Below are 20,426 nucleotides of genomic sequence, written 5' to 3'. Positions count from 1 at the left end.
AGCTCCCTCCCCCCTCAGAGCGATCTCCCCCCCGCGTGCCCGCAGCTCCCTCCCCCCTCAGAGCAATCTCCCCCCCGCGTGCCCGCAGCTACCTCCCCCCCTCAGAGCGATCTCCTCCCCCACCCGTGCCCGCAGCTCCCTCCCCCCCTCAGAGCGAGCTCCTCCCCCCCTCAGAGCGATCTCCTCCCGCACCCGTGCCCGCAGCTACCTCCCCCCCTCAGAGCGATCTCCTCCCCAACCCGTGCCCGCAGCTCCCTTCCGCCCCCCATGCCCACAGCTCCCTCCCCCCTCAGAGCGATCTCCCCCCCGCGTGCCCGCAGCTCCCTCTCCCCTCAGAGCGATCTCCCCCCCGCGTGCCCGCAGCTACCTCCCCCCCTCAGAGTGATCTCCTCCCCCACCCCTGCCCGCAGCTACCTCCCCCCCTCAGAGCGATCTCCTCCCGCACCCGTGCCCGCAGCTACCTCCCCCCCTCAGAGCGATCTCCTCCCCACCCGTGCCCGCAGCTACCTCCCCCCTCAGAGCGATCTCCTCCCCCACCCGTGTCCGCAGCTCCCTCCCCCCCTCAGAGCGATCTCCTCCCCCACCCGTGTCCGCAGCTCCCTCCCCCCCTCAGAGCGATCTCCTCCCCAACCCGTGCCCGCAGCTCCCTTCCGCCCCCCATGCCCACAGCTCCCTCCTCCCTCAGAGCGATCTCCTCCCCCACCCGTGCCCGCAGCTCCTCCCCCCCCTCAGACCGCCCCGCTGGGCCCGCAGCTCCCTCCCTCAGACCGCCCTCCCCTACCCTCCTCCGAGGAGCGCCAAGCAAAAAGACTCAAAAAGAAAAGGAGTACTTGTGGCACCTTAGAGACTAACCAATTTATTTGAGCATGAGCTTTCGTGAGCCACAGCTCACTTCATCAGATGTCACCGCACCACCCAGAACTGGCGGTCGCTGTTTACGTCATCACGGGGCGCCGCGCAGATGGGTCTGCGCGTGCGCGCGCGCAGGGACCGTCGGACCTCCACACACGTGTCGGTCCGTTGTGGGGACTCGGGAGCATGGCGGCGCCGGGCCAGAAGCTGGATCGCGGACAGGTACCAGCGGCTGTTCGGCCAAGCGCGGCTTGACTCGCGTGTCGCGGAGGCCCGAATCGCTGCAAAGATTTTTCACGGCGGGCGGGCTCGGGGCCTTGTGCCGAGCAGATCCTGAGCCCTCTAACGCGGGTGGCCGGGCAGCTCCTCCGCCTGGGCGCTGGGGACGAGAGGGAGGTTGGGGCTCCGCGCTCGCACGGCTTCGGCTGTTGCTGTATCAGGGGTCGATGCATGGGGTGCGGGAGGCGACAGGGCTTGGAACCGCGTCCCTGGGGTAGAAGCAGTTCCGCAGTGACTTGTGCTATATCTAGGGGGAACATCAGTGCAGGCAAACTGAACACATTTTACCTGTAAAGCTGGATCTCCCTTCTGGTGAGGGGAGAGAGCACATGGCCTGCCAGGCAGTCCTAACCATAGAGCCTGTGTCTGCCAATAACTCACTTTGATTGACGCTAATAGGAGAACTCAGGGCCGGCCTTAACATTAATTTACCTTGTTGCTGTTTCTCTACCCTTCCAGGTTAAAAAGGCCGTGCAGGCCTTGCTTGCATACACAAAGACCAAAGATAACACAGATGAACTGCTTTTGAATGAGAACGACAATGTATACTTAATGGTGACAGTATGGAAAATCCCACCACAAGAACAAGTTATCAAAATGTAAGAATTCTTATACTTCTGTTTTTCCTCAAAGGCTCTGATTTTCTGTATTCCATAATAAATACTTTTCATCTGCTGTGGCATGCAGTGGACTGAACTTACATTCTTTGCTGGTATCCCCCCAAGACCACCATGTTTTAAAAAATCATTTTATTGGTTTCAATAATTGTCAGTAGCATCAAAAGTTTGGAGCACTGACTGAGCATGCATGGCAGTTTCCATCATATCTGATATATGAGTCAGATATATAAAGGATCAGATCCTTCATACTTTACTCACTTGAAGTCATTTAGATTAGTTACAAATTAGTTATAAATAAAACAAGATTTAGGCCTATAATCTCTGTATCTAGTACACCAGTCCTCTTGGTTTCTGAGCAGTTGGTATCTGTTTTTAAGCATTCTTCTCAGTTCAGGAAATAACACTAAATGTTTTTTCAGTGCTATTATAAATCGCTAAAAGATTCCTACTTTCTTTTGTGCCATTGATTAGTAGATGTGAGACCCAAATTTTATTTTGAGCCACAGTGATGCTGCATGAGAAGTTATGGATCTATCTACTAATCACCCCAGTCCATCAAAGACTTCAACATATCCTTATCTTTATACTTTTTTAGTAGTCCTAATGGGGTATGTGGGATTACTCAGTACTTAAGCATGTGAGGGTATGTCTACATTTAAAATGCTACAGATGCAGTGCTTCAGTGTAGACACCATCTACGCCAATGAGAGGAATTCTCCCATCACTGTAGGTAATACACCTGCCTTAGAGGCAGTAGCTAGGTCAACGGAAAGAATTCTTACATCAACCTAGTGCAGTCTATACCAGGGTAAGGTTGGTATAGCTACTTCTCTCGGGCAGATGTAGCTATACTGATGTAAAATTGTAGTATAGAGCAGGCCTAAGTCACTGAAGGATTGGGGCCTACGGTCTTTCTGCACTACTCATAACTCTAGTGATTTTGAACTTCTCTATAGGCCTAACTTTGGAAAGGGAGATTTGTATTCCTTCTCTGAATGCTTCCCCCCCTTTCTAACCCTCTTGTTATAGACCACTTCCTCACGGTATTCGACCAGAAACATCTGAAGTTTGCCTCTTCACAAAAGATGAACCTGAATTATCTGCAGAACAGACCGAAAACTTGTACAAGAAACTGTTGATCCAGAATGGGATCACAAGTATCAGCCAGGTAAGGAAGACATTGGAATATGATATGGGACAATAATGTCTTGTCTTTTTCTCCTTAAAACTTCAAAAGAAGAAAAACAGGTGTGTGATTTCTAATGCAAAATATTAACTTAATTCAGATGGTTCAAAATTTAGGACTTCTAATCAAATTTCTCCAACTTATCAAACTTTCAAAACTTCAAAATTTACCCAAATGAGTAAAATTGTCATTGCTTTCAGTATTATGCAAGCAAAATATATCAGAGCACACTTATTAATTAATAGCTTCTTTTGCTTCATTTTCAACATGCTCTTAGTTTACAATAATTTGAAAATAGTTTTTAAAGCATTTTTAGAAACCTTTTTTCAGTGTCTGCCAGTCTGGTTTCAACATTAACTGTCATATGACTTAAATAAGATAATCTTTCATAAATAGAAAATTGAATACTCTTTAACATGTTTATTTATTACACAAACTTATATAGTGTTTGACGTGTGAATTGTTAAGCAGAGTTTGTTTACACAAGCTGAAACAATTCACAGTTCTCCCATTCTCAGCTGTGTTGGCTCCTATGTCCTATTAGGAATAAAAAGCAGTCTAAATTTGTTTTTTGAAATGGGTAGTTTTGGATTGATTACGTGTGACCATATGTACTTCAGCTACCATTTGATGGTTATATTTTTTTTATTGATATCTAACATCTGTATTGTTTTGATTTTTTTAAAAAGAAAGCTATTACCTGTTTTTTCTAAACTAAAAAAGCATTGTGCATTCTTCAGTTGGTCTTATTTGTATAAATAACGTGTCACTATTTTAAATAAAGTAGAGAAGACAACAGAGTGCATTTTAATGTGGAAGTCTTAATGGATTGGCAATCATGCCATTCAGTTGTATATAAGCATAGAAGTATTCCATTCATTCTTGCAAGGGAGTTTAATCCTAACATTACTTTCACATTACAGATCATCTCATATAAAACTCTCAAAAAAGAATACAAACCATTTGAAGCAAAGCGTCGTCTCCTGAACAGATTTAACCTCTTCCTGGCCGATGATCGAATTAGAAGGCTTTTGCCCTCACATATAGGGAAACACTTTTATCAAAGCAAAAAGTAAGTCTGTAGCTAATGCATGTTTATACCATATTGTCCTGGGAAGCTGAATTGTTCTTAGTGAATTGTTTTTCTTTTCCTTTTCTGTTTTTAGGGCACCTTTATCTGTAAACCTGAAAGCCAAGAATCTAGCTAAGGAACTAAACAAACATATCCAGGGAACTATACTTCCAGTTACCAACAAGGGGTGTTGTTAGTAAGTATCGATTTTTAGCTTGTGCTTCACTTGAAGGATAGTATTGTGATCCTAACAGTACTGTCAGGATACAATACTAAATTAATTTATTTACTTTCCCTCTAGTAGGGCTTTGAATAAAGTGAGGTACAGGTTCACCAAAATGCACAGTACTTGCAGTGGACTTTGGTTTATACAGAGAGACTGGGGTTTGTTTTTTTTAATAGAAACTTTGACAAGGAGATAGCTTTTTGACCTCTTCACTGTAACTATAAAAAAAAAAAAAAAAGACGACATCATAGCCCTAATCATCACAATGCATTAAACATTAGTGTTAATCTCCCATCCTGCTGAATTTTTATGTGGCCTAATAGATTGCATAGGTTTATTTACTACCATTAATAACAAATCAGTTTACTAGGACACTCTATTGTACGAGGTCTTGTTTCTGTAAATCAGTGATAACTGCCATATTAATACACAATCCTCTTTTTTGTATTTTAAATCTTTATTTTATGATGGGAATAACACTTATTAGCTATTCTAATGATGTACATAGGTAGCTTGAAGATTTATGGGTAAAATTTTCAAAAGCTCCTAATGGACTCGCGAGCCTAGATCCCATTGAAAGTCAACAGGCCTTAGGAAACTAAGTCACTTGGTTTTGAAAACTTTACCCTTATGACTGTTGAGAAACAACAACTTGTTTTTACGAATTGAAGTATCTTTTTCTTAAGATTTCCCCACCTTGGATTATTTTATTTTTAAAGACTTCTATAACTTCTTTAGGCATGATTAGTTCCTGCTACAAATATATGTATTCTTTAAAGATTTAACAGCATCTTGCAAAACAAAAACTAAAAACAAGTGTCCAAATACTGAAAAGGCTAGTATAAAATAGTAGTTACAATAGATCTTATTTCCCTGTGAAGTCCAGCATTCTTTTTTTTTAATTAAGATCATTGTGAATAGACAGTACTCATAGTCAATTTTTTGATATGCCTAAAAGCAAGTGGTTCAGTCAGAAGGTCTGTTTTACTGTAGGATAAACAGCACACCTCTCTTTTCTTTCAGTACGGCACGTGTAGGTCACACTGGAATGAAAGCTGATGAGTTATTAGAAAATGTCACTGTTGCTTCTGAGGTGATTTCCAATAAGTTGCCAAAGGTACTATCACATGATTAAATTAGAATGTGAAGTGGACTTGATTTAAGCATTTCTTTGTTTATATTTACTCTTCTTAATTATTGCAGAATTGGAAAAATATTAAAGTTCTTCACCTCAAAACACTGAAATCTGTTGCTCTCCCAATCTTCAATTCATACATCTGCAATTTAGATGAGCTTGACAAGCAGCCATCTCTCCATCAAAAGGGAGTACAGGTAAAAACTTCCTACTAACTTCTTTACAGAATAACTTTCCATAAGGTGGTGCTATAACTGGCTATATGGTTACCTTTATGGAATAAAGTGTTTGGCATGTAAGTTTAACATTGGCATTGGGGATATTTGCCAGACATCTAGGTGCAGTACACAGGCAGCAGTACACTAGTGATGTTGAACTGTTCTCACCCAGCACTTGTTAGCATGACTGCATGCTTTTACAACAGTGCATGGTAATAGGAAACCACTGTTGCCACTTGAAGTAGTGGCAAATTGAAAATGTAATCCTATAGTGTTGCTAGTCTCCTCCCTTAAACTGGTAGAGGATGGGATTCCCTCACTTTTCTATATCCTTATTTCTAACTTGAGATCTGGTCGTCTTCATGGACCAGCCAGGTTATGCGGCTTCAGTTATTTTTATAAGGAAAATACAAAAGATGAAAATAAATACTTAATCGTATTAATTAAATTCATGCACAGCTCAGGAGGATGCATCAGTTACTCATCAGCTGAACTATGACTTCAATATTGTTTGGGTAATAGACTCTAAAAAGTTTGGGTTATTTTAATTTTTTTGTCTTATTTGGATGTTGTTTCATCAATTTAAGAGTGTCAGCTATTTTGTTACATTGAATTCTACAGTTGATTTCCCTGTACTTAAAATAGTTGATTTTTGCTTAATTGCTCACAGCTCTACACTTTGAACTTGTCAATTTTGATGTCAGCATAACTTCTATACAGGGAGGAGGAAGAATTTTTTAAAATGTAGATATAATAATAATCCACTAAACCATGTAATTTATCTATAGTAATACAATATATATTAGTCCATGTATGTCATTCATACAGGATTACAATGCCTTTAGCAAGTTCTCTAAAAGTAAAACTCGGCATTGTTTCCTCCTTGCCTGTTGCCAAATCTGAACTGCTGAATAGCAAGATGCATGGTAACATTGCTTATAAAATTGCTGTTACCGAAGGATTGTAATTAGTGTTGGTTTAAAAGTTAACACTCTTTCAAGATCTTCAGTTTCAGAAGTTCTGCAATAGTGAACTACTCATTCTTGCCTTTGTAGTAAAATAGATCAGTATATTTGTAATATTGTCTTGGACTGTGGTGGAGGGGTGATGTGTAACTGAAGATGTTTTGATTCTTCCTGTAAGAAAAAGAAAGGAAAGAAAAGAAAACCGAAGTCAGAACAGACTTCAACTAAGGCCAAAGTGACAGCTGAAAAGAAGAACAATGCTACTACCAAAGACCTTGAGATGGAACAAAAGAGAAAAGCAGAAACCTTGGCAGTCACAGAACCAGATGAGGATGATGGAGAAATTCCACAACTTGTTCCTATTCAAACAGAAGTCAGTATAGCTGGGAAGGAGGTAATTCTATTTAAGAACAAATTTGTGAAATCTAGAGTTTAGCTTTAACTTAATGAAGATTTTGAATGTGGACGAAGTCTACCTTTAGCAAAGAAAAGGCTTGAGACAGGCTAATGGAAACAGTGAGCAAGTTAAATCATTGGTATGTCTAACCTAATGCTTGCAGGGCAGTATGTTTTAATACACTTGGAGTGCAACATGTATTCCTGGGGATATCACAAGAGCAAGGGATTCTTTTCTCTTGGGATTTTTTTTACAAGCCTCTTACAGACAGACAGGAAGTTATTTATTTATTTTAACAATAGCATTTCTGACTAGCACAAATAATAGGTTCTCTCTTAGAGAGAACAATGGCTTCTGGAGTGAAATTTTATCTGCTGTTTGCACTCCAGGTGTCCAAAATCTTAATTAGATTGGTCAGCTCATTTTCCACATGTCTGCTATTTGAAAAGACGAAAACTATGCACTCTGTAAATGGATATTCTGCCCATGTGTGTCTTATGTACCATTTCATCAAACTGTTTTACATCAGTATGTTGGAAATGGACTGGTTGCCATAGATAATCATAGCTGCCTGATTGCAATTCATTCCCTTACTCTCACTTTTGAAATAAAACAGCTTTGAGACAAGTTATGAATCAAATAAATCTCTTTAAATGTGTCTCCTTTTGCCCGAGTGGAGGTCACTATTTAGGGGAGAGGTAACGTCAGATCTTTTGTGGAGTAATACATATAATTTACGTTTCTGATAGCAACAAAATAGGAGAACCGAAGGCTATTAAAAATTGAAAGCCTTGGTGGACTCTTCATACTGATCAAGTCATTACTGGGAATGGAAATACTCAGGATCATATAATTAAAATTTCTTCAAAACTATCAAGTTAACCATGCTCAGTTTGCAGACGTTTCTAGCAAGTCTGTCTTAAATATCCAATGGAGAGAAAATGAATGAACATAAGTTACAAAGTTGTTCTAAAATGAAAAATAGTCATCTTGGATTTTTTATTTAAGCACAACCTTTCAACTACTCAGTATGTTTTCCTTAAGTCTGTTCTCTTTCTGTACAGTATCAGTGAAAATATTTTTTCTTGGACCCTTTTGTGATTGAGTTGGTTTATATTTACCCTTGCACAGCCTACCTGAAATATGACTAATTGAGTTAGAGCAGAGAATATTCTATTCAGTAGATGGCACTGATCTTTAGTGCTAATGTTTTTATCAATCTTGTCTTGCAAAACAATTACGATGTGTCCTTTGTTGTAAGATGACACTTTTTTCCCCATGTCCTAAATACAGAAAACTGAACCAAATCAGACTCCAGAAAAAGGTGTAAATATGATCAGAAAACTTAAGACACCACTTGGTAAGAGAAAGACATCGTTGGCTCCGGAGACTCCAAAAACGAAACTAAAATTGGCTGAAAATGAGACAGATTTGCCAACACCAGCTCAACAGAAACAACCCAAGAAGCCCGGGATCCCAAAGGAAGTAGTAAAGGATAAGGAGCTGAAAAAGACTCCCAAAAAACCAGCAGCAAAATCCTTTGTGACACCTCCTGGGGGCAAGCTTGTAAAATCAGCCAAGAAAGCTCCCAAAACACCAAAACAGATTCCCAAGAAAATGAAAGTCCCACAATCAGCCTGAACGCTGTCAGTTATATTATTGCTTTAGCCTATGAGGTGAACTGATTAAACGTATTTGCTTTGCTTAAAAAGAAAAAAATTACTATAAATTAGAGAAAACAGCTTGATTAAAAGAAAGCCTGAGCATAGGGAGCTGTCTTCACCAAGGTTTATAATTGCCTATCAGTGTTTCCTACCAGTAGCAGTGGGGCTAGGTGACATGTAAATAAACCTTTTTCTAACTTGGTCATTGCTATATTTCTTTGTGTCAATCCCCAGGCTGTATTATTTCCTTTGCCTATACTAAAAAAATCACTTCAATGCTTTATTTAGCTAAGTGGATGCTCTAAACAAGAGTTATCTCCTTTTAACAACACAGAAGGGAGAGAAAAGAGGATAGTAAAGATGATGTAAATACAGCTTTTGTTGATGCTCTCATGAAAGAGGGAGGCTGGTCAATGATAAACATGCTGTGGATACTAGCTCACCTCTGGGACAATGTCTGCTTGATCGGGTCAGGTCCCCCTCCTTTACTGGTCCTTGTGATCAAGGAAAATATGTCACACTTTCAATAGCAGGCCCTTGTTTCTAATGTGAAGCAACTCAGGCTGTTCATTAATCACAGTTAACTTACCATTGTTAGGGGGCTTATTCCTTCACCCACTTACTTCCCTGGTCCTTCTTGCATGAACAGAGAGCAACAATACCCAAAGTCCAAAGGTGCAAACAATTCAATGTTTATTGGGGTGAACTTCCAGCAAGCATGATTCCAGTTTCCTTCCTTAATGTCCCCCTTCCCAGCTCTGACACCACAGAGCCTTACACCTGTGTACCTGTTCCCATTCCTGCCCTTAGCCAAACATGATTCCAATTTCCTTACCCCCATTCCCTGTTCCCATTTCCCCCTTTAGCAAAACATATTCCAATTTCCCTGTTCCCATTCCCCCCCACACACTTCGTAATTGACTGCAGACTATATAGTAAAACTTGAATTCTGCTTAGCTATACCTTAACCAATCATTTTACTGAAATTTAACTAACCAATCCTAACATGATTATGTAACCAATTATATCCCACCACCTTAATTAGTTTACACCCAGCAAAATTAATTATACAGCCGACAGAAACAATCACAGAACCAGACAGAGATTATACAGACAAACAATAGCAAAGTGGGAACTATAATGACAGAACAATACAAAAGTGAGGATTTCACATCCCAGGTATTGATAAGTGAGTTCTTGCCAGACAGGATGCTGTCAGACTAAGTTTCCTTTTACATTTTCTAGGCATTTCCCTTTCTCTGGACAGGATTGCATTCCTAACAGCCCAATAGCACCTTATTTCAGTGTGACTAGTTTGGAATGTGAGGATGTGACCGTTCGCTTCCCAGTTTATGGCTGCCTCTGCTGCTTAGCCAAAGGTCTTAGCCTAAGCACAGGGCCTCAGACTGTCACAGTAAGAGAAGGACCTTACACCAGCAGACAGTGATTTTGATTCTTTCTTTTATACCTTTATATCTAGCCAAGTGATAAGAATACACCTAAATTCTTAGAGTACAGGCCTTTACCGACAGGCCTGAATATCTATATCCTAACACTGATTAACTCAAATTAATTGCGATTTTAAAAAATTAATTGTGATTAATTGCACTGTTAAACAATATAATACCAATTGAAATGTATTAAATATTTTGGATGTTTTTCTACATTTTCAAATATATTCATTTCTATTACAACACAAAATACAAAGTATACAGTGCTTGCTATATATTATTTTTTATTACAAATATTAGCACTGTAAAAATTATAAACAAAAGAAATAGTATTTTTCAATTCACTTCATACAAATACTGTAGTGCAATCTGTTGTGAAAGTGTAACTTACAAATGTAGGGTTTTTTTCCTCAAAAACAAACCAATTGTAAAACTTGAGCCTACAAGCCCACTCAGTCCTACTTCTTGTTCAACCAATCACGAAGATAAACAAGTTTGTTTATCTTTACAGGAGATACTGCTGCCTGCTTCTTATTTACAATGTCACCTGAAAGTGAGAACAGGCATTAGCATGGCACTTTTGTAGTTGGCTTTGCAAGATATTTATGTGCCAGATACGCTGAACTTTCATATGCCTCTTCATGCTTCGGCCATTGTTCCAGAGGACATGCTTTCATGATGATGATGCTCGTTAAAAAAATTAAGTGTTAATTGGTGACTGAACTCCTTGGAGGAGAATTGTATGTCTCTTGTTATGTTTTACCCGCATTCTGCCATATATTTTATTTTATAGTAGTCTTGGCTGACGACCCAGCACATGTTAATTTTAAGAACAATTTCACAGCAGATTTGACAAAACGCAAAGAAGGTACCAATGTGAGACTTCTAAAAATAGCTACAGCATTCGATCCAAGGTTGAAGAATCTGAAGTGCCATCCAAAATCTGAGAGGGACAAGGTGTGGAACCTGCTTTCTGAAGTCTTAAAAGAGCAACACTCAGATGTGGAACTACAGAACCCGAACCACTAAAAAAAGAAAATCAACTTTCTCCTGGTGGCATCTAACTCAAAAGATGAAAATGAACATTCATCAGTCTGCTCTCCTTTATCAAGCAGAACCCGTCATCAGCATAGACGCATGTCCTCTGGAATGGTGGTTGAAGCATGAAGGGACAATGAATCTTTAGCGCATCTGGCATGTAAATATCTTATGACACCAGCTACAAAAGTGCCATGCAAACGCCTGTTCTCATTTTCAGGTGACATTGTAAATAAGAAGAAGACAGCATTATCTCCTGCAAATTGTAACCAGACTTGTTTGGCTGAACAAGAAGTAGGACTGAGTGGACTTGTAGGCTCAAAAGTTTTACATTGTTTTATTTCTGAATGCAGTTATTTTTTGTACATAATTCTACATTTGTAAGTTCAACTTTCATGATAAAGAGGTTGCCCCACAGTACTTGTACGAGGTGAATTGAAAAATACTGTTTCTTTTGTTTTTTACAGTGAAAATATTTGTAATAAAAAATAAAAATAAAGTGAGCACTGTACACTTTATATTGTGTTGTAATTGAAATCAATATATTTGAAAATGTAGAAAACCTCAAAAAATTTAGATAAATGGTATTTTATTAATAACAGCATGATTAATCGCTTGACAGCTCTAGAAGCAACAGAAACCATTCTGTACTATATATCTTTTGGCTTCTTCCTCCTCTTATTCAACTACTCTTAATAACACATTTTTCAAGGAGAGTGACAAGTAAAATGTGAAATGTCCGCAGGAAATAAAGGATGTTTATCAACTATTAAGTTAAAAAAACAGAACCCAATCCTATGAGCTACAGAATAGATGTAACCCTCTACTTATTCTAATATCTCTGTCTACTATTTTCATTTGCTAAAGTGATATCAAGTTAAAGGTAAAAAGAGTGCTAGTAGTACAGAATCTTTTAGGTTTGTTAGCAAGTGTACTTTCACCTACTAGTGAGATGTTCAGCAATTACAATTCTCAGCCTGAATAATAATACTTAGCTATTACATAGTACTTTACAAAGGAGGTAAGCCTCATTATCCCCATTTTACAGATGGAAAATCTGAAGCACAGGGGGTTTTAAGTGACTTGCGCAAGGTCACCCAGCAGGCCAGTATCTAGACCAGGAATAGAATCCAGATGTCCTGCGTCCTGGGCCTATCTTCAATCTGCTAAGTCATCCTGCCTCCCTGAAAATGAAAACAAAATTCTGTGATCCCCTGGATAAAGAAAACCTATTGGCCAAAATTAATATGTAACCACCCTTTTATGAAAGCAACAATAGAAACGTGGGATAATTTATTCAGAAAGTTAAGCCCATCACCTATATGCTTATGTCATATAGTTTTGATAGGACAATTAATAAACAGGGTTACACATCTAAATGTAAGAAAAACAGAAGTTTGGATCTAAACATGAGATAATTAAAGACTTTAACCGATGCTACCAACTGACAAGATAGAAAAAGAACAGAAAATCATCAACCACCATATGTGATCAATATTACAAAGTTGAGGAAAGCAGCAGATAGATCTCATCAATAGGGCTTTAGGGACTTTGGCAGGCCAATTTATGATTGTGTATTTGCGTGTATACCATGTTTATCGCTATTTACATTATAAAACAAGTTTTATAAGATTTCTGTTGTAAAAGATTTGATATGTTAATAAATAACAAATAACAAATCATTTCTACTTCTGGATAGATACATGCCTTTTATTCAAGCATTTGGGGAGCTACTTTTACAACACTGTTTTTCTTTGTCTTCCATTTACTCTCTTTGGTCTGTGCTTTTAACTTTGGTATAGATTTTTTTTTTAAGAGAGAGGGGCAAGGACCAATATGCATTGTGCTCCTAGATTCTTAGTACCAATCTGTCATATTAGAAGAATATACAAATATAAATTAAGTTTAGAACTAGGTATTTTAGGCCACTTCCTAGTTTTCAGAAAATGAGTTTTACTGGCATAGCAATAGGACCCTACTATTTTCTCTCAGATCACACTGGAAGGAAGGTCAGATGTTGCAGGATCATTGGTTAATAAGTTACTTATTTAGACAGTAAGCTCTTAGGGGCAGGGACTGTTTTTGTTTGTACTATTCCTAGAACAATGTGGCCCTGATGAAAAGCCTCCAGGCACTACTGAAATACAAATAATTAATAAAATAGTCCCAGCAACCAAACCTATGTACAAGATGCTCAGGCAAAGAGTGAATGGATTAACAATGCTGCATTCCAAAGACTGGAAGATGAGTTCACCACTGCAGCTTGCTAAGGAGGCATGGGCTGGAAGACAGATACCTATTGTTTGCAGCAGTGGAGACCTAGTAAGCCCTAATGCTGCATACGTTACCCTCTCATCTATTTAGTAGGTATATGAGGAGCCTTCACGTTTCACATAGTACCAAACCCCATTTAAAGAAAACTCACTCATGCCTAAAATAAGGACACTACAGTTTGTATTCATAACACATTGATGACGTGCAATGAAGGAGCTGTGAGTGAATGACCTGTAGCTGAGAAAGGTAGCATTATTGTCTGTTCTGGATTCAGCTTTTATCCTAGCTTCCCTGAATTGTCAGTATCTTTTCCCCTGAGAGGTGTGGTCTGATATTCAGGTATGTGGACAGAAACTTATCAGTATGTTGATAGCAGCAGCCTCAGAATATTTGTGTCAGTTTTAATGTAATATTTTCCAAAGTACACAGATAATTTGAAAAAACAGACCATTCTTTTTTGAAAGCTGATCACATTCTATACTTGCTGTAAGTGGAAGGAAATAACCATCTAATCCAGTTTTTTTGTCTCTTTGCGTAGATACCCTGAACTGTTTAATACTTTGCAATCCTTCAATGCTTTCTGAGGCTCTCAAAGCCTTTTCCAACTACTATATTAGAAAATTAAGCCTGTTTCTTCCTTGTTACCAATTTCCTGTGACCCATGAACTGCACAGCCACTGGCAGCTTCCATTCCAGCCCATCATCAGAGGGCACCAACTGCTCTATTAATTCCAAATATGATAATTGCACCTTAGTCCTCTCTCAATAACTCCCCTTAATCCCATGTTAACTAATTATGGCTAATCCACCTCAGACCCTGCCTCTGACAGAATATTGTCCTCAGCCTTGAAAAGATCGGGACTCCTATCACATTCTAGCCCAGAATTGATAAGGCTTTTAGCAGGGCTCTGTGTATTGTGTGATTTTGAGGCCATGAAATTTTTGCTGCACAATTATGCTCCAGAATCTGATCTTTAATTTAAAATAAAAATTTTTATAATAAAAATTTTAATTTACAATAAAAATTTGTAGCTCTGATGTTACAGAGAAAACCTCAAACATTAGCTGAGTGTCATTGGTCTATATTAGGGTATCATCTGGCTGGCATTTGACCGGCCTGGCCATTCTTTTTATGGATTGGCCAGTTGCCAGAAAAAAAGTAATCTACCAGATTTTTTTTACATGGGCCTAACATTTTGCATTATTATCACAATACACTTGGATACCTAATGTTAAATGTTTCTGTGTCCAGCTAAAGATGCTGCAGAGTTCCCACTTCTGCAGTCTAAGGGCTTGGCTACATTTGCGAGTTAGAGTGCATTAAAGCAGCCTCGGGTGCCCTAACTCATGATGCACACTGGCACACTGGCAAGGCACGTAGAGTGTCCGGACTCTGCAGCTGGAGCGCTCCTGGTAATCCACCTCCACGAGAAGCATAACGTTTGCTGCACCACGGCTGGAGCCTCGCAGCGCCAGTGTGGACGCCCTTGTGTTATTGTGCTCTGATCGGCCTCCAGAAGTGTCCCACAATGCCTGTTCTAGCCACTCTGGTCATCACTTTGAACTCTACTGCCCTGCCCTCAGGTGACCAACCATCAGACCAGCCCTTTAAATTCTCTGGGAATGTTGAAAATCCCCTTCCTGTTTGCTCAGCCAGGTGTGGAGTGCTCTTAGCAAATCTTTCCAGGTGACCATGCCTCCATGCGCCAGGCGATCCCCAGTATGGAGCAATAGTGAGGTGCTGGACCTCATCAGTGTTTGTGGGGAAGGAAGCTGTCCAATCCCAACTGTGCTCCAGCCGTAGGAATTACGATATCTTCGGGCAGATATCAAGGGACATGATGGAAAGGGGCCACGACTGGTAGTGCAGGGTTAAAGTGAAGGAGCTGCAGAATGCCTACCACAAGCCCGTGAGGCAAACCGCCGCTCCGGTGCTGCCCCCGCGACCTGCCATTTTCACAAAGAGCTGGACGCAATACTTGGGGGCGATCCCACCTCCACCCCAAAGACCACCATGGACACTTCAGAGCCCAGTTCAACAAGGCAGGAGGAGGAGGAAAGCGGGAGCGAGGGTGCTGAGGAGGAGGAAGACAGCCCAGCATCCCTAGATGCATGCAGCCAGGAGCTGTTTTCAAGCCAGGAAGAAGGTAGCCAGTTGCAGCGGACAGTGCTTGGGGAAGGACAAACACCAGAGGAGGTGCCTGGTAAGCAGCTTTTATTTTGGGAAGGAAGTTGTTCGGTGCGGGCTCTTGGGGTGAGGAGGGTTAGGGCTGCATGCATGCCTAGATGTGGAATAGGGCATTGATGTGCAGATGTTTGCTCTCCCCAAGGCACAGAACCCCAGAGGGCAGTACAGCTGTGAAACAATCAGTCCCCCTTCCCCCTGTGCATACTCACCATTTTCGGGCTCCAGTGGGTTGTGTGCGCTCGCTTTGGGATGGGCAATTTCTGCTATTGTGTACACTGTGCTTGTCTTTAAGTATGGCCGAATCATTGCTCTATCTGGTGTGAACAATGCTGCCTCTGTTAAGTGTTGCATTTTGGCTTTACAGATGCAGCCTTGAGATCCCAGCCGTCCTTGTTATCAATGGCCAAAAGACTCCAAAGAATCAGGAAGCAGCCACGTAGAAGCAAAGAGGACATGCTGCATGAAGTAATGCAGCAGTCCCTTAATGAAAATCAAAAGCGCAGGAGTGGCGGGAGAGTGAAAGGAGGGTCCGCCTACAGAATGCGGATTGCCGGCACCAAAGCACAGAGTGGCTGCTAAGCATCATGGAGCACCAAGCGGACTCAATACAGGTGCTCGTAGCAATGCAGGCGGAGCACTTCCGCGCCCACCCTGGCCTGCAGCCCTTGTCCCAAAACTCTTTCCCTTGTGCCCCGATGTCTCCTCCAACCCACTTTCCCCAACATCCGGGTTCTTATCACCACCAGCTGCCTCCAACACCTGCAGCTTCACCACCCAGCCCTGCAACCTACGACCCTTACCCACTGTACTCAACTCCCATCACCATGCATTTTAGCCAGCCTGAAGTGCAGCACTCATTGCACGGCACTCCAGACAGGAAGGCTGAGTATGATAACAGGACATATGCAAATCTGTGATTGTCCCGTTCCCCACACCACCCCCTTCCCTCGTGCCACACAGCACAGAACTATCATGCCCTTTCTGTTTCCCAAGCACTTGTGTTTCTTTTCAATAAATGAATTTTCTTTTCAATAAATGAATTTTTTGGCTTTGAAAACATTCTTTATTATTGCATTAAGTAAAAGATACTGTAGCTCGTGAAAGCAACAGGCACTGCAAGTCAGTGCATCATATGTAGCAAACACAGATTCCTTCTAACATTGGAACCACTGCACTTCACTCCCATGCAGGGCACCAAACATTACTGGTGACTTTCAGCCTCAAATTGCTCCTTCAACGCATCCCTAATTCTTGCAGCCCTGCGCTGGGCCCCTCTAATAACCCTGCTCTCTGGCTGTTCAAATTTAGCCTCCAGGTATTGAACCTCCAAGGTCCATGCCTGAGTGAATCTTTCACCGTTCCCTTCACAAATGTTATGGAGGGTACAGCACACGGATATAACCGTGGGGATGTTGTCATTGGCCAGGTCCAGCTTCCCATACAGACAGCACCAGCGGCCCTTTAAATGGCCAAAAGCACACTCCACAGTCATTCTGCATGACTCAGCCTGTTGTTGAACCACTCTTTGCTGCTGTCAAGGCTCCCTGTGTAGGATTGCATGAGCAATGGCATTAAAGGGTAAGCGGGGTCTCCAAGGATCACAGTGGGCATTTCGACTTCCCCTACAGTGATCTTCGGGTCTGGGAAGAAAGTCCCGGCTTGCAGCTTCCTGAACAGGCCTGTGTTCTGAAAGATGTGTGCGTCATGCACCTTTCCAGACCAGCCTGCATTAATATCAATCAAATGCCCATGGTGATCCACAAGCGCCTGAAGAACCACAGAGAAATACCCCTTCCAATTAACGTACTCAGAGGCTAGGTGGGCTGATGCCAGAATTGGAATATGCGTCCCATCTATCGCTCCTCTGCAGTTAGGGAAACCCATTTGTGCAAAGCCAGCCACAATGTCATGCACGTTACCCAGAGTCATGGTTCTTCTGAGCAGGATGCGATTAACGGCCCTGCAAACTTGCATCAACATGATTCCAATGGTCGACTTTCCAACTCCAAACTGGTTAGCAACCGATCGGTAGCTGTCTGGAGTTGCCAGCTTCCAGATTGCAATAGCCACCCACTTTTCCACTGGCAGGGCAGCTCTCAATCTCGTGTCCTTGTACCTCAGGGTGGGGGCAAGCTCATCATACAGTCCCATGAAAGTGGCTTTTCTCATCCGAAAGTCCTGCAGCCACTGCTCATCATCCCAGACTTGCATGTTGATGTGATCCCACCACTCAGTGCTTGTTTCCCAAGCCCAAAAGCAGCATTCCACGGTGATAAGCATGTCCGTGAATGACACAAGCAATCTCATGTTGTAAGCATTATGCGAGTCTACATCACCCTTGGACTCCTCACTGTCAGTTTGACTGAAAGGGAAGATAGAGCACGCAGTACAAAAACCATTGAAAGATGGCGCCAAATGTGGACAGAAGCACAGGGATTGCTGGGATATGAAGCGATGCATCACAGGGCATTGGGACAGGACCCAGAATGCCCCGCACCTCCCCTCCCCTTCCCACAACCCACAGCACCAAATGGAAAGAGGTGATCTATGGGTTAGCTGCCCAAAATGCACCGCTCCCAATGCCGCTGCAAGTGCCGCAAATGTGGCCACACCAGTGCACTTGCAGCTGAGTGTGAACACACTGCAGCGCTTTCCCTGCTGCAGTCTCCGAGGGTTGGTTTAACTCCCAGCGCTCTACATCTGCAAGTGTAGCCATGCCCTAAGTAAAAAAATGTTATCAATCTCATCTCTATGTGTTATCTCTCTAGATACGATAAGTGACTGTTGAAGAGGCGGGTTGCCGTGGGCTTGCCTTGTGGGAGATGGGGCGGGTTTGCTGGGTTTTTTTCATTTCGAAGTAACCCTGGTCTACCTCTGCAGAGAACCTTAATCAATAGTTCTGAGCCATGCAACTTGCCCCATTCATCTCATTCAAGGGTCTGTGTACTCCCCCGTTGACATAATTTGATATTTTCCCAATATAAATACGATGATATGATGGATTTTAGAATTCCTGTCATGAAATTAACCATTTTGCTGCAGCCAGGCACATGAAATTTATTCTCCCCGTGCCCTGCAGAGATTGCATGAAGCTGTGTTTTATTCTGCAGCTTTCCACACAGGGAAGAATTAACTAAATTGCAGTGTGTGATCCCTGCTCTGTTCCATGGAGCTAAGCAACAGGAAGTTGAGGAGCAAGAACTGGACTCCAGCCTGTAGACACGGAGCAGGGGAGACAGGAGTGTAGGCAGCCTGGAGAACAATCCAATGGAGGCCTAGGGAGCCAGGGAGATAAACTGTTGAAGCCACCTAAAATTTCAAACAACATGATGGGAGCCAATGCCTGGGAAATAGAGCCAGGTTTCATGGAGAGCATAGTGAAAAGCCATCCCCCAAAATAATCATCAACAAATTTCATGTCAGTTAATATTTTTAATTTTGAGCCATAGTTCTGTGTGAATGTGTATTGACTCTTGACTATCTGTGGGGATGTTGGGAGGCGGGAGGGGGGAGAGATTAGAACAAAGAACATTTCATGGTGAAAGAATAAGCTAATGCTGCCATGGAATTTAGGGACTGCTGCAGCAGAATTTGGTCTCTTTATGCTGCAAAGCACATGAGGTCCTGGCTATTAGATAAACCATGCTGATTTGAATTTTCCACTGTTACTGTAGGTAGGGGAGCTCCTTTAATTAGTCTTGTAACTCAGGATTGTTTAGAATAAAAAACCGGTGGGGAGTTAATTACCATAAATCTTCATTTAGAAGCCATTCACAATTAATAATCACCCTTGTTTAGTAGCAGCAACTGAACAGTAAAAGTTGTAGGGAGCAAGTGATTTATATGGAATATAAGTTACAGCTTCTAAGCAAAGTGTATATGCCCCCAAGGACACCGTTGGATGATTAAGGGAGCTTAATTCCTTTTTGTTTATTCAGAGGTTTCTCAAGAAAGACAATTCTTACTGTTTTCTTGCCTCCTCAGGAGGTCTTGGCAAACCTGTCACTCTGCTAATCACCAAAGAGGAATAGGAAAAAACAAACATTCCTTAAAAATAACTTAAAGGCCTGGCTGTGCCTATTGGTGACACATCAAGCAATTAAAAGAAAGACCTGTATATTCTCTCAAGTGTGAAAAACTCAGTTGGGATCAGGTTACCAATTCTAGGAGAGCAAACCTAACGATCAAGCCATGTCTATGGTATGTAACTGCTGATGAAACAGAGAAGAGGGTTTTCTGTATGCTCTCTATTAATGGTCAGTTAGATAGAAAACACCTCCCCAAAGGTATACTCGTCACTCTGAAAGGCACACCAGTGGGCATTAATATCTGTCTTAAATCAACAGCTACTGTGCAATGACCATGTTAGAGCTGATCTAAGGAAATGTCTGTGAATGAATATCTCTAGAGAGACTGTAAAATAAATCAGGTATGTTCAGTTTGAAAGTAGTATACCTGGTTAGAAAACAAAAAATTTCTTTTCTTCAATGCTTGTTTTATTTTAAGGGGTGTTTTTGAAAAAAGCCTGTTGAACTGTATTTTTTATATTCTGTTTGCTAACTGAGTATTTGGAGTCTCTTTTACTCTTTTATATCTTCCTTTAAAAAAAAAGTCTCTCTTTGTCCTAGTTTTCAGATACAAGTAAACTGGTATTAATATTAGAAGACTATATTACCACTGAATTAATCAAGATTGGACTAGATTTCAAATTACTTATGCCACTGGTTTTGAAGTTACATTTTTGGCACAAAGCAACACTTACTTTAGGAAGATGGGTTTTTTTCCTTATAAGTGCTTGTTTTTCTCTTTGGCAATAAAAGGTGTAGTTTTACATCTATTACTTAAATAATTGTTTGTAGAC

General features: G+C 41.4%; 1 protein-coding gene across 2 annotated transcripts; it reads left to right on the top strand.

Annotated features, from left to right (window-relative positions):
- The first annotated feature begins 933 nt into the window (after positions 1-933).
- Positions 934-8,815, top strand: RSL1D1 (ribosomal L1 domain containing 1). 2 transcript variants are annotated; one of them, XM_048867129.2, is made up of 9 exons: positions 934-1,074; positions 1,591-1,730; positions 2,781-2,919; positions 3,861-4,009; positions 4,104-4,205; positions 5,259-5,352; positions 5,439-5,567; positions 6,732-6,926; positions 8,244-8,815. In XM_048867129.2, the coding sequence occupies exons 1-9, from the start codon at positions 1,039-1,041 to the stop codon at positions 8,589-8,591; spliced, it is 1,332 nt and encodes a 443-aa protein (XP_048723086.1). In that variant the 5' UTR covers positions 934-1,038; the 3' UTR covers positions 8,592-8,815. The 2 variants fall into 2 exon arrangements, with proteins under 2 accessions (XP_048723086.1, XP_048723085.1); XM_048867128.2 differs by having other exon boundaries at positions 6,732-6,947.
- The last annotated feature ends 11,611 nt before the right edge of the window (positions 8,816-20,426 follow it).

The sequence above is a fragment of the Caretta caretta genome, chromosome 10 (genome assembly GCF_965140235.1).
Source record: "Caretta caretta isolate rCarCar2 chromosome 10, rCarCar1.hap1, whole genome shotgun sequence".
Classification (NCBI taxonomy): Eukaryota; Metazoa; Chordata; order Testudines; family Cheloniidae; genus Caretta; species Caretta caretta.
Note: the sequence above shows the minus strand (reverse complement) of the source record. Positions and strands in the feature narration are given on the sequence as shown.

Excerpts from the sequence above, each read along its gene's own strand:
- RSL1D1 (XM_048867128.2), top strand. The coding sequence starts at position 1,039 with ATGGCGGCGCCGGGCCAGAAGCTGGATCGCGGACAG. Across the intron at positions 1,075-1,590 it reads AGAAGCTGGATCGCGGACAG|GTTAAAAAGGCCGTGCAGGC; the intron begins GTACCAGCGGCT and ends CTACCCTTCCAG. Across the intron at positions 5,568-6,731 it reads TCCATCAAAAGGGAGTACAG|AAAAAGAAAGGAAAGAAAAG; the intron begins GTAAAAACTTCC and ends TCTTCCTGTAAG.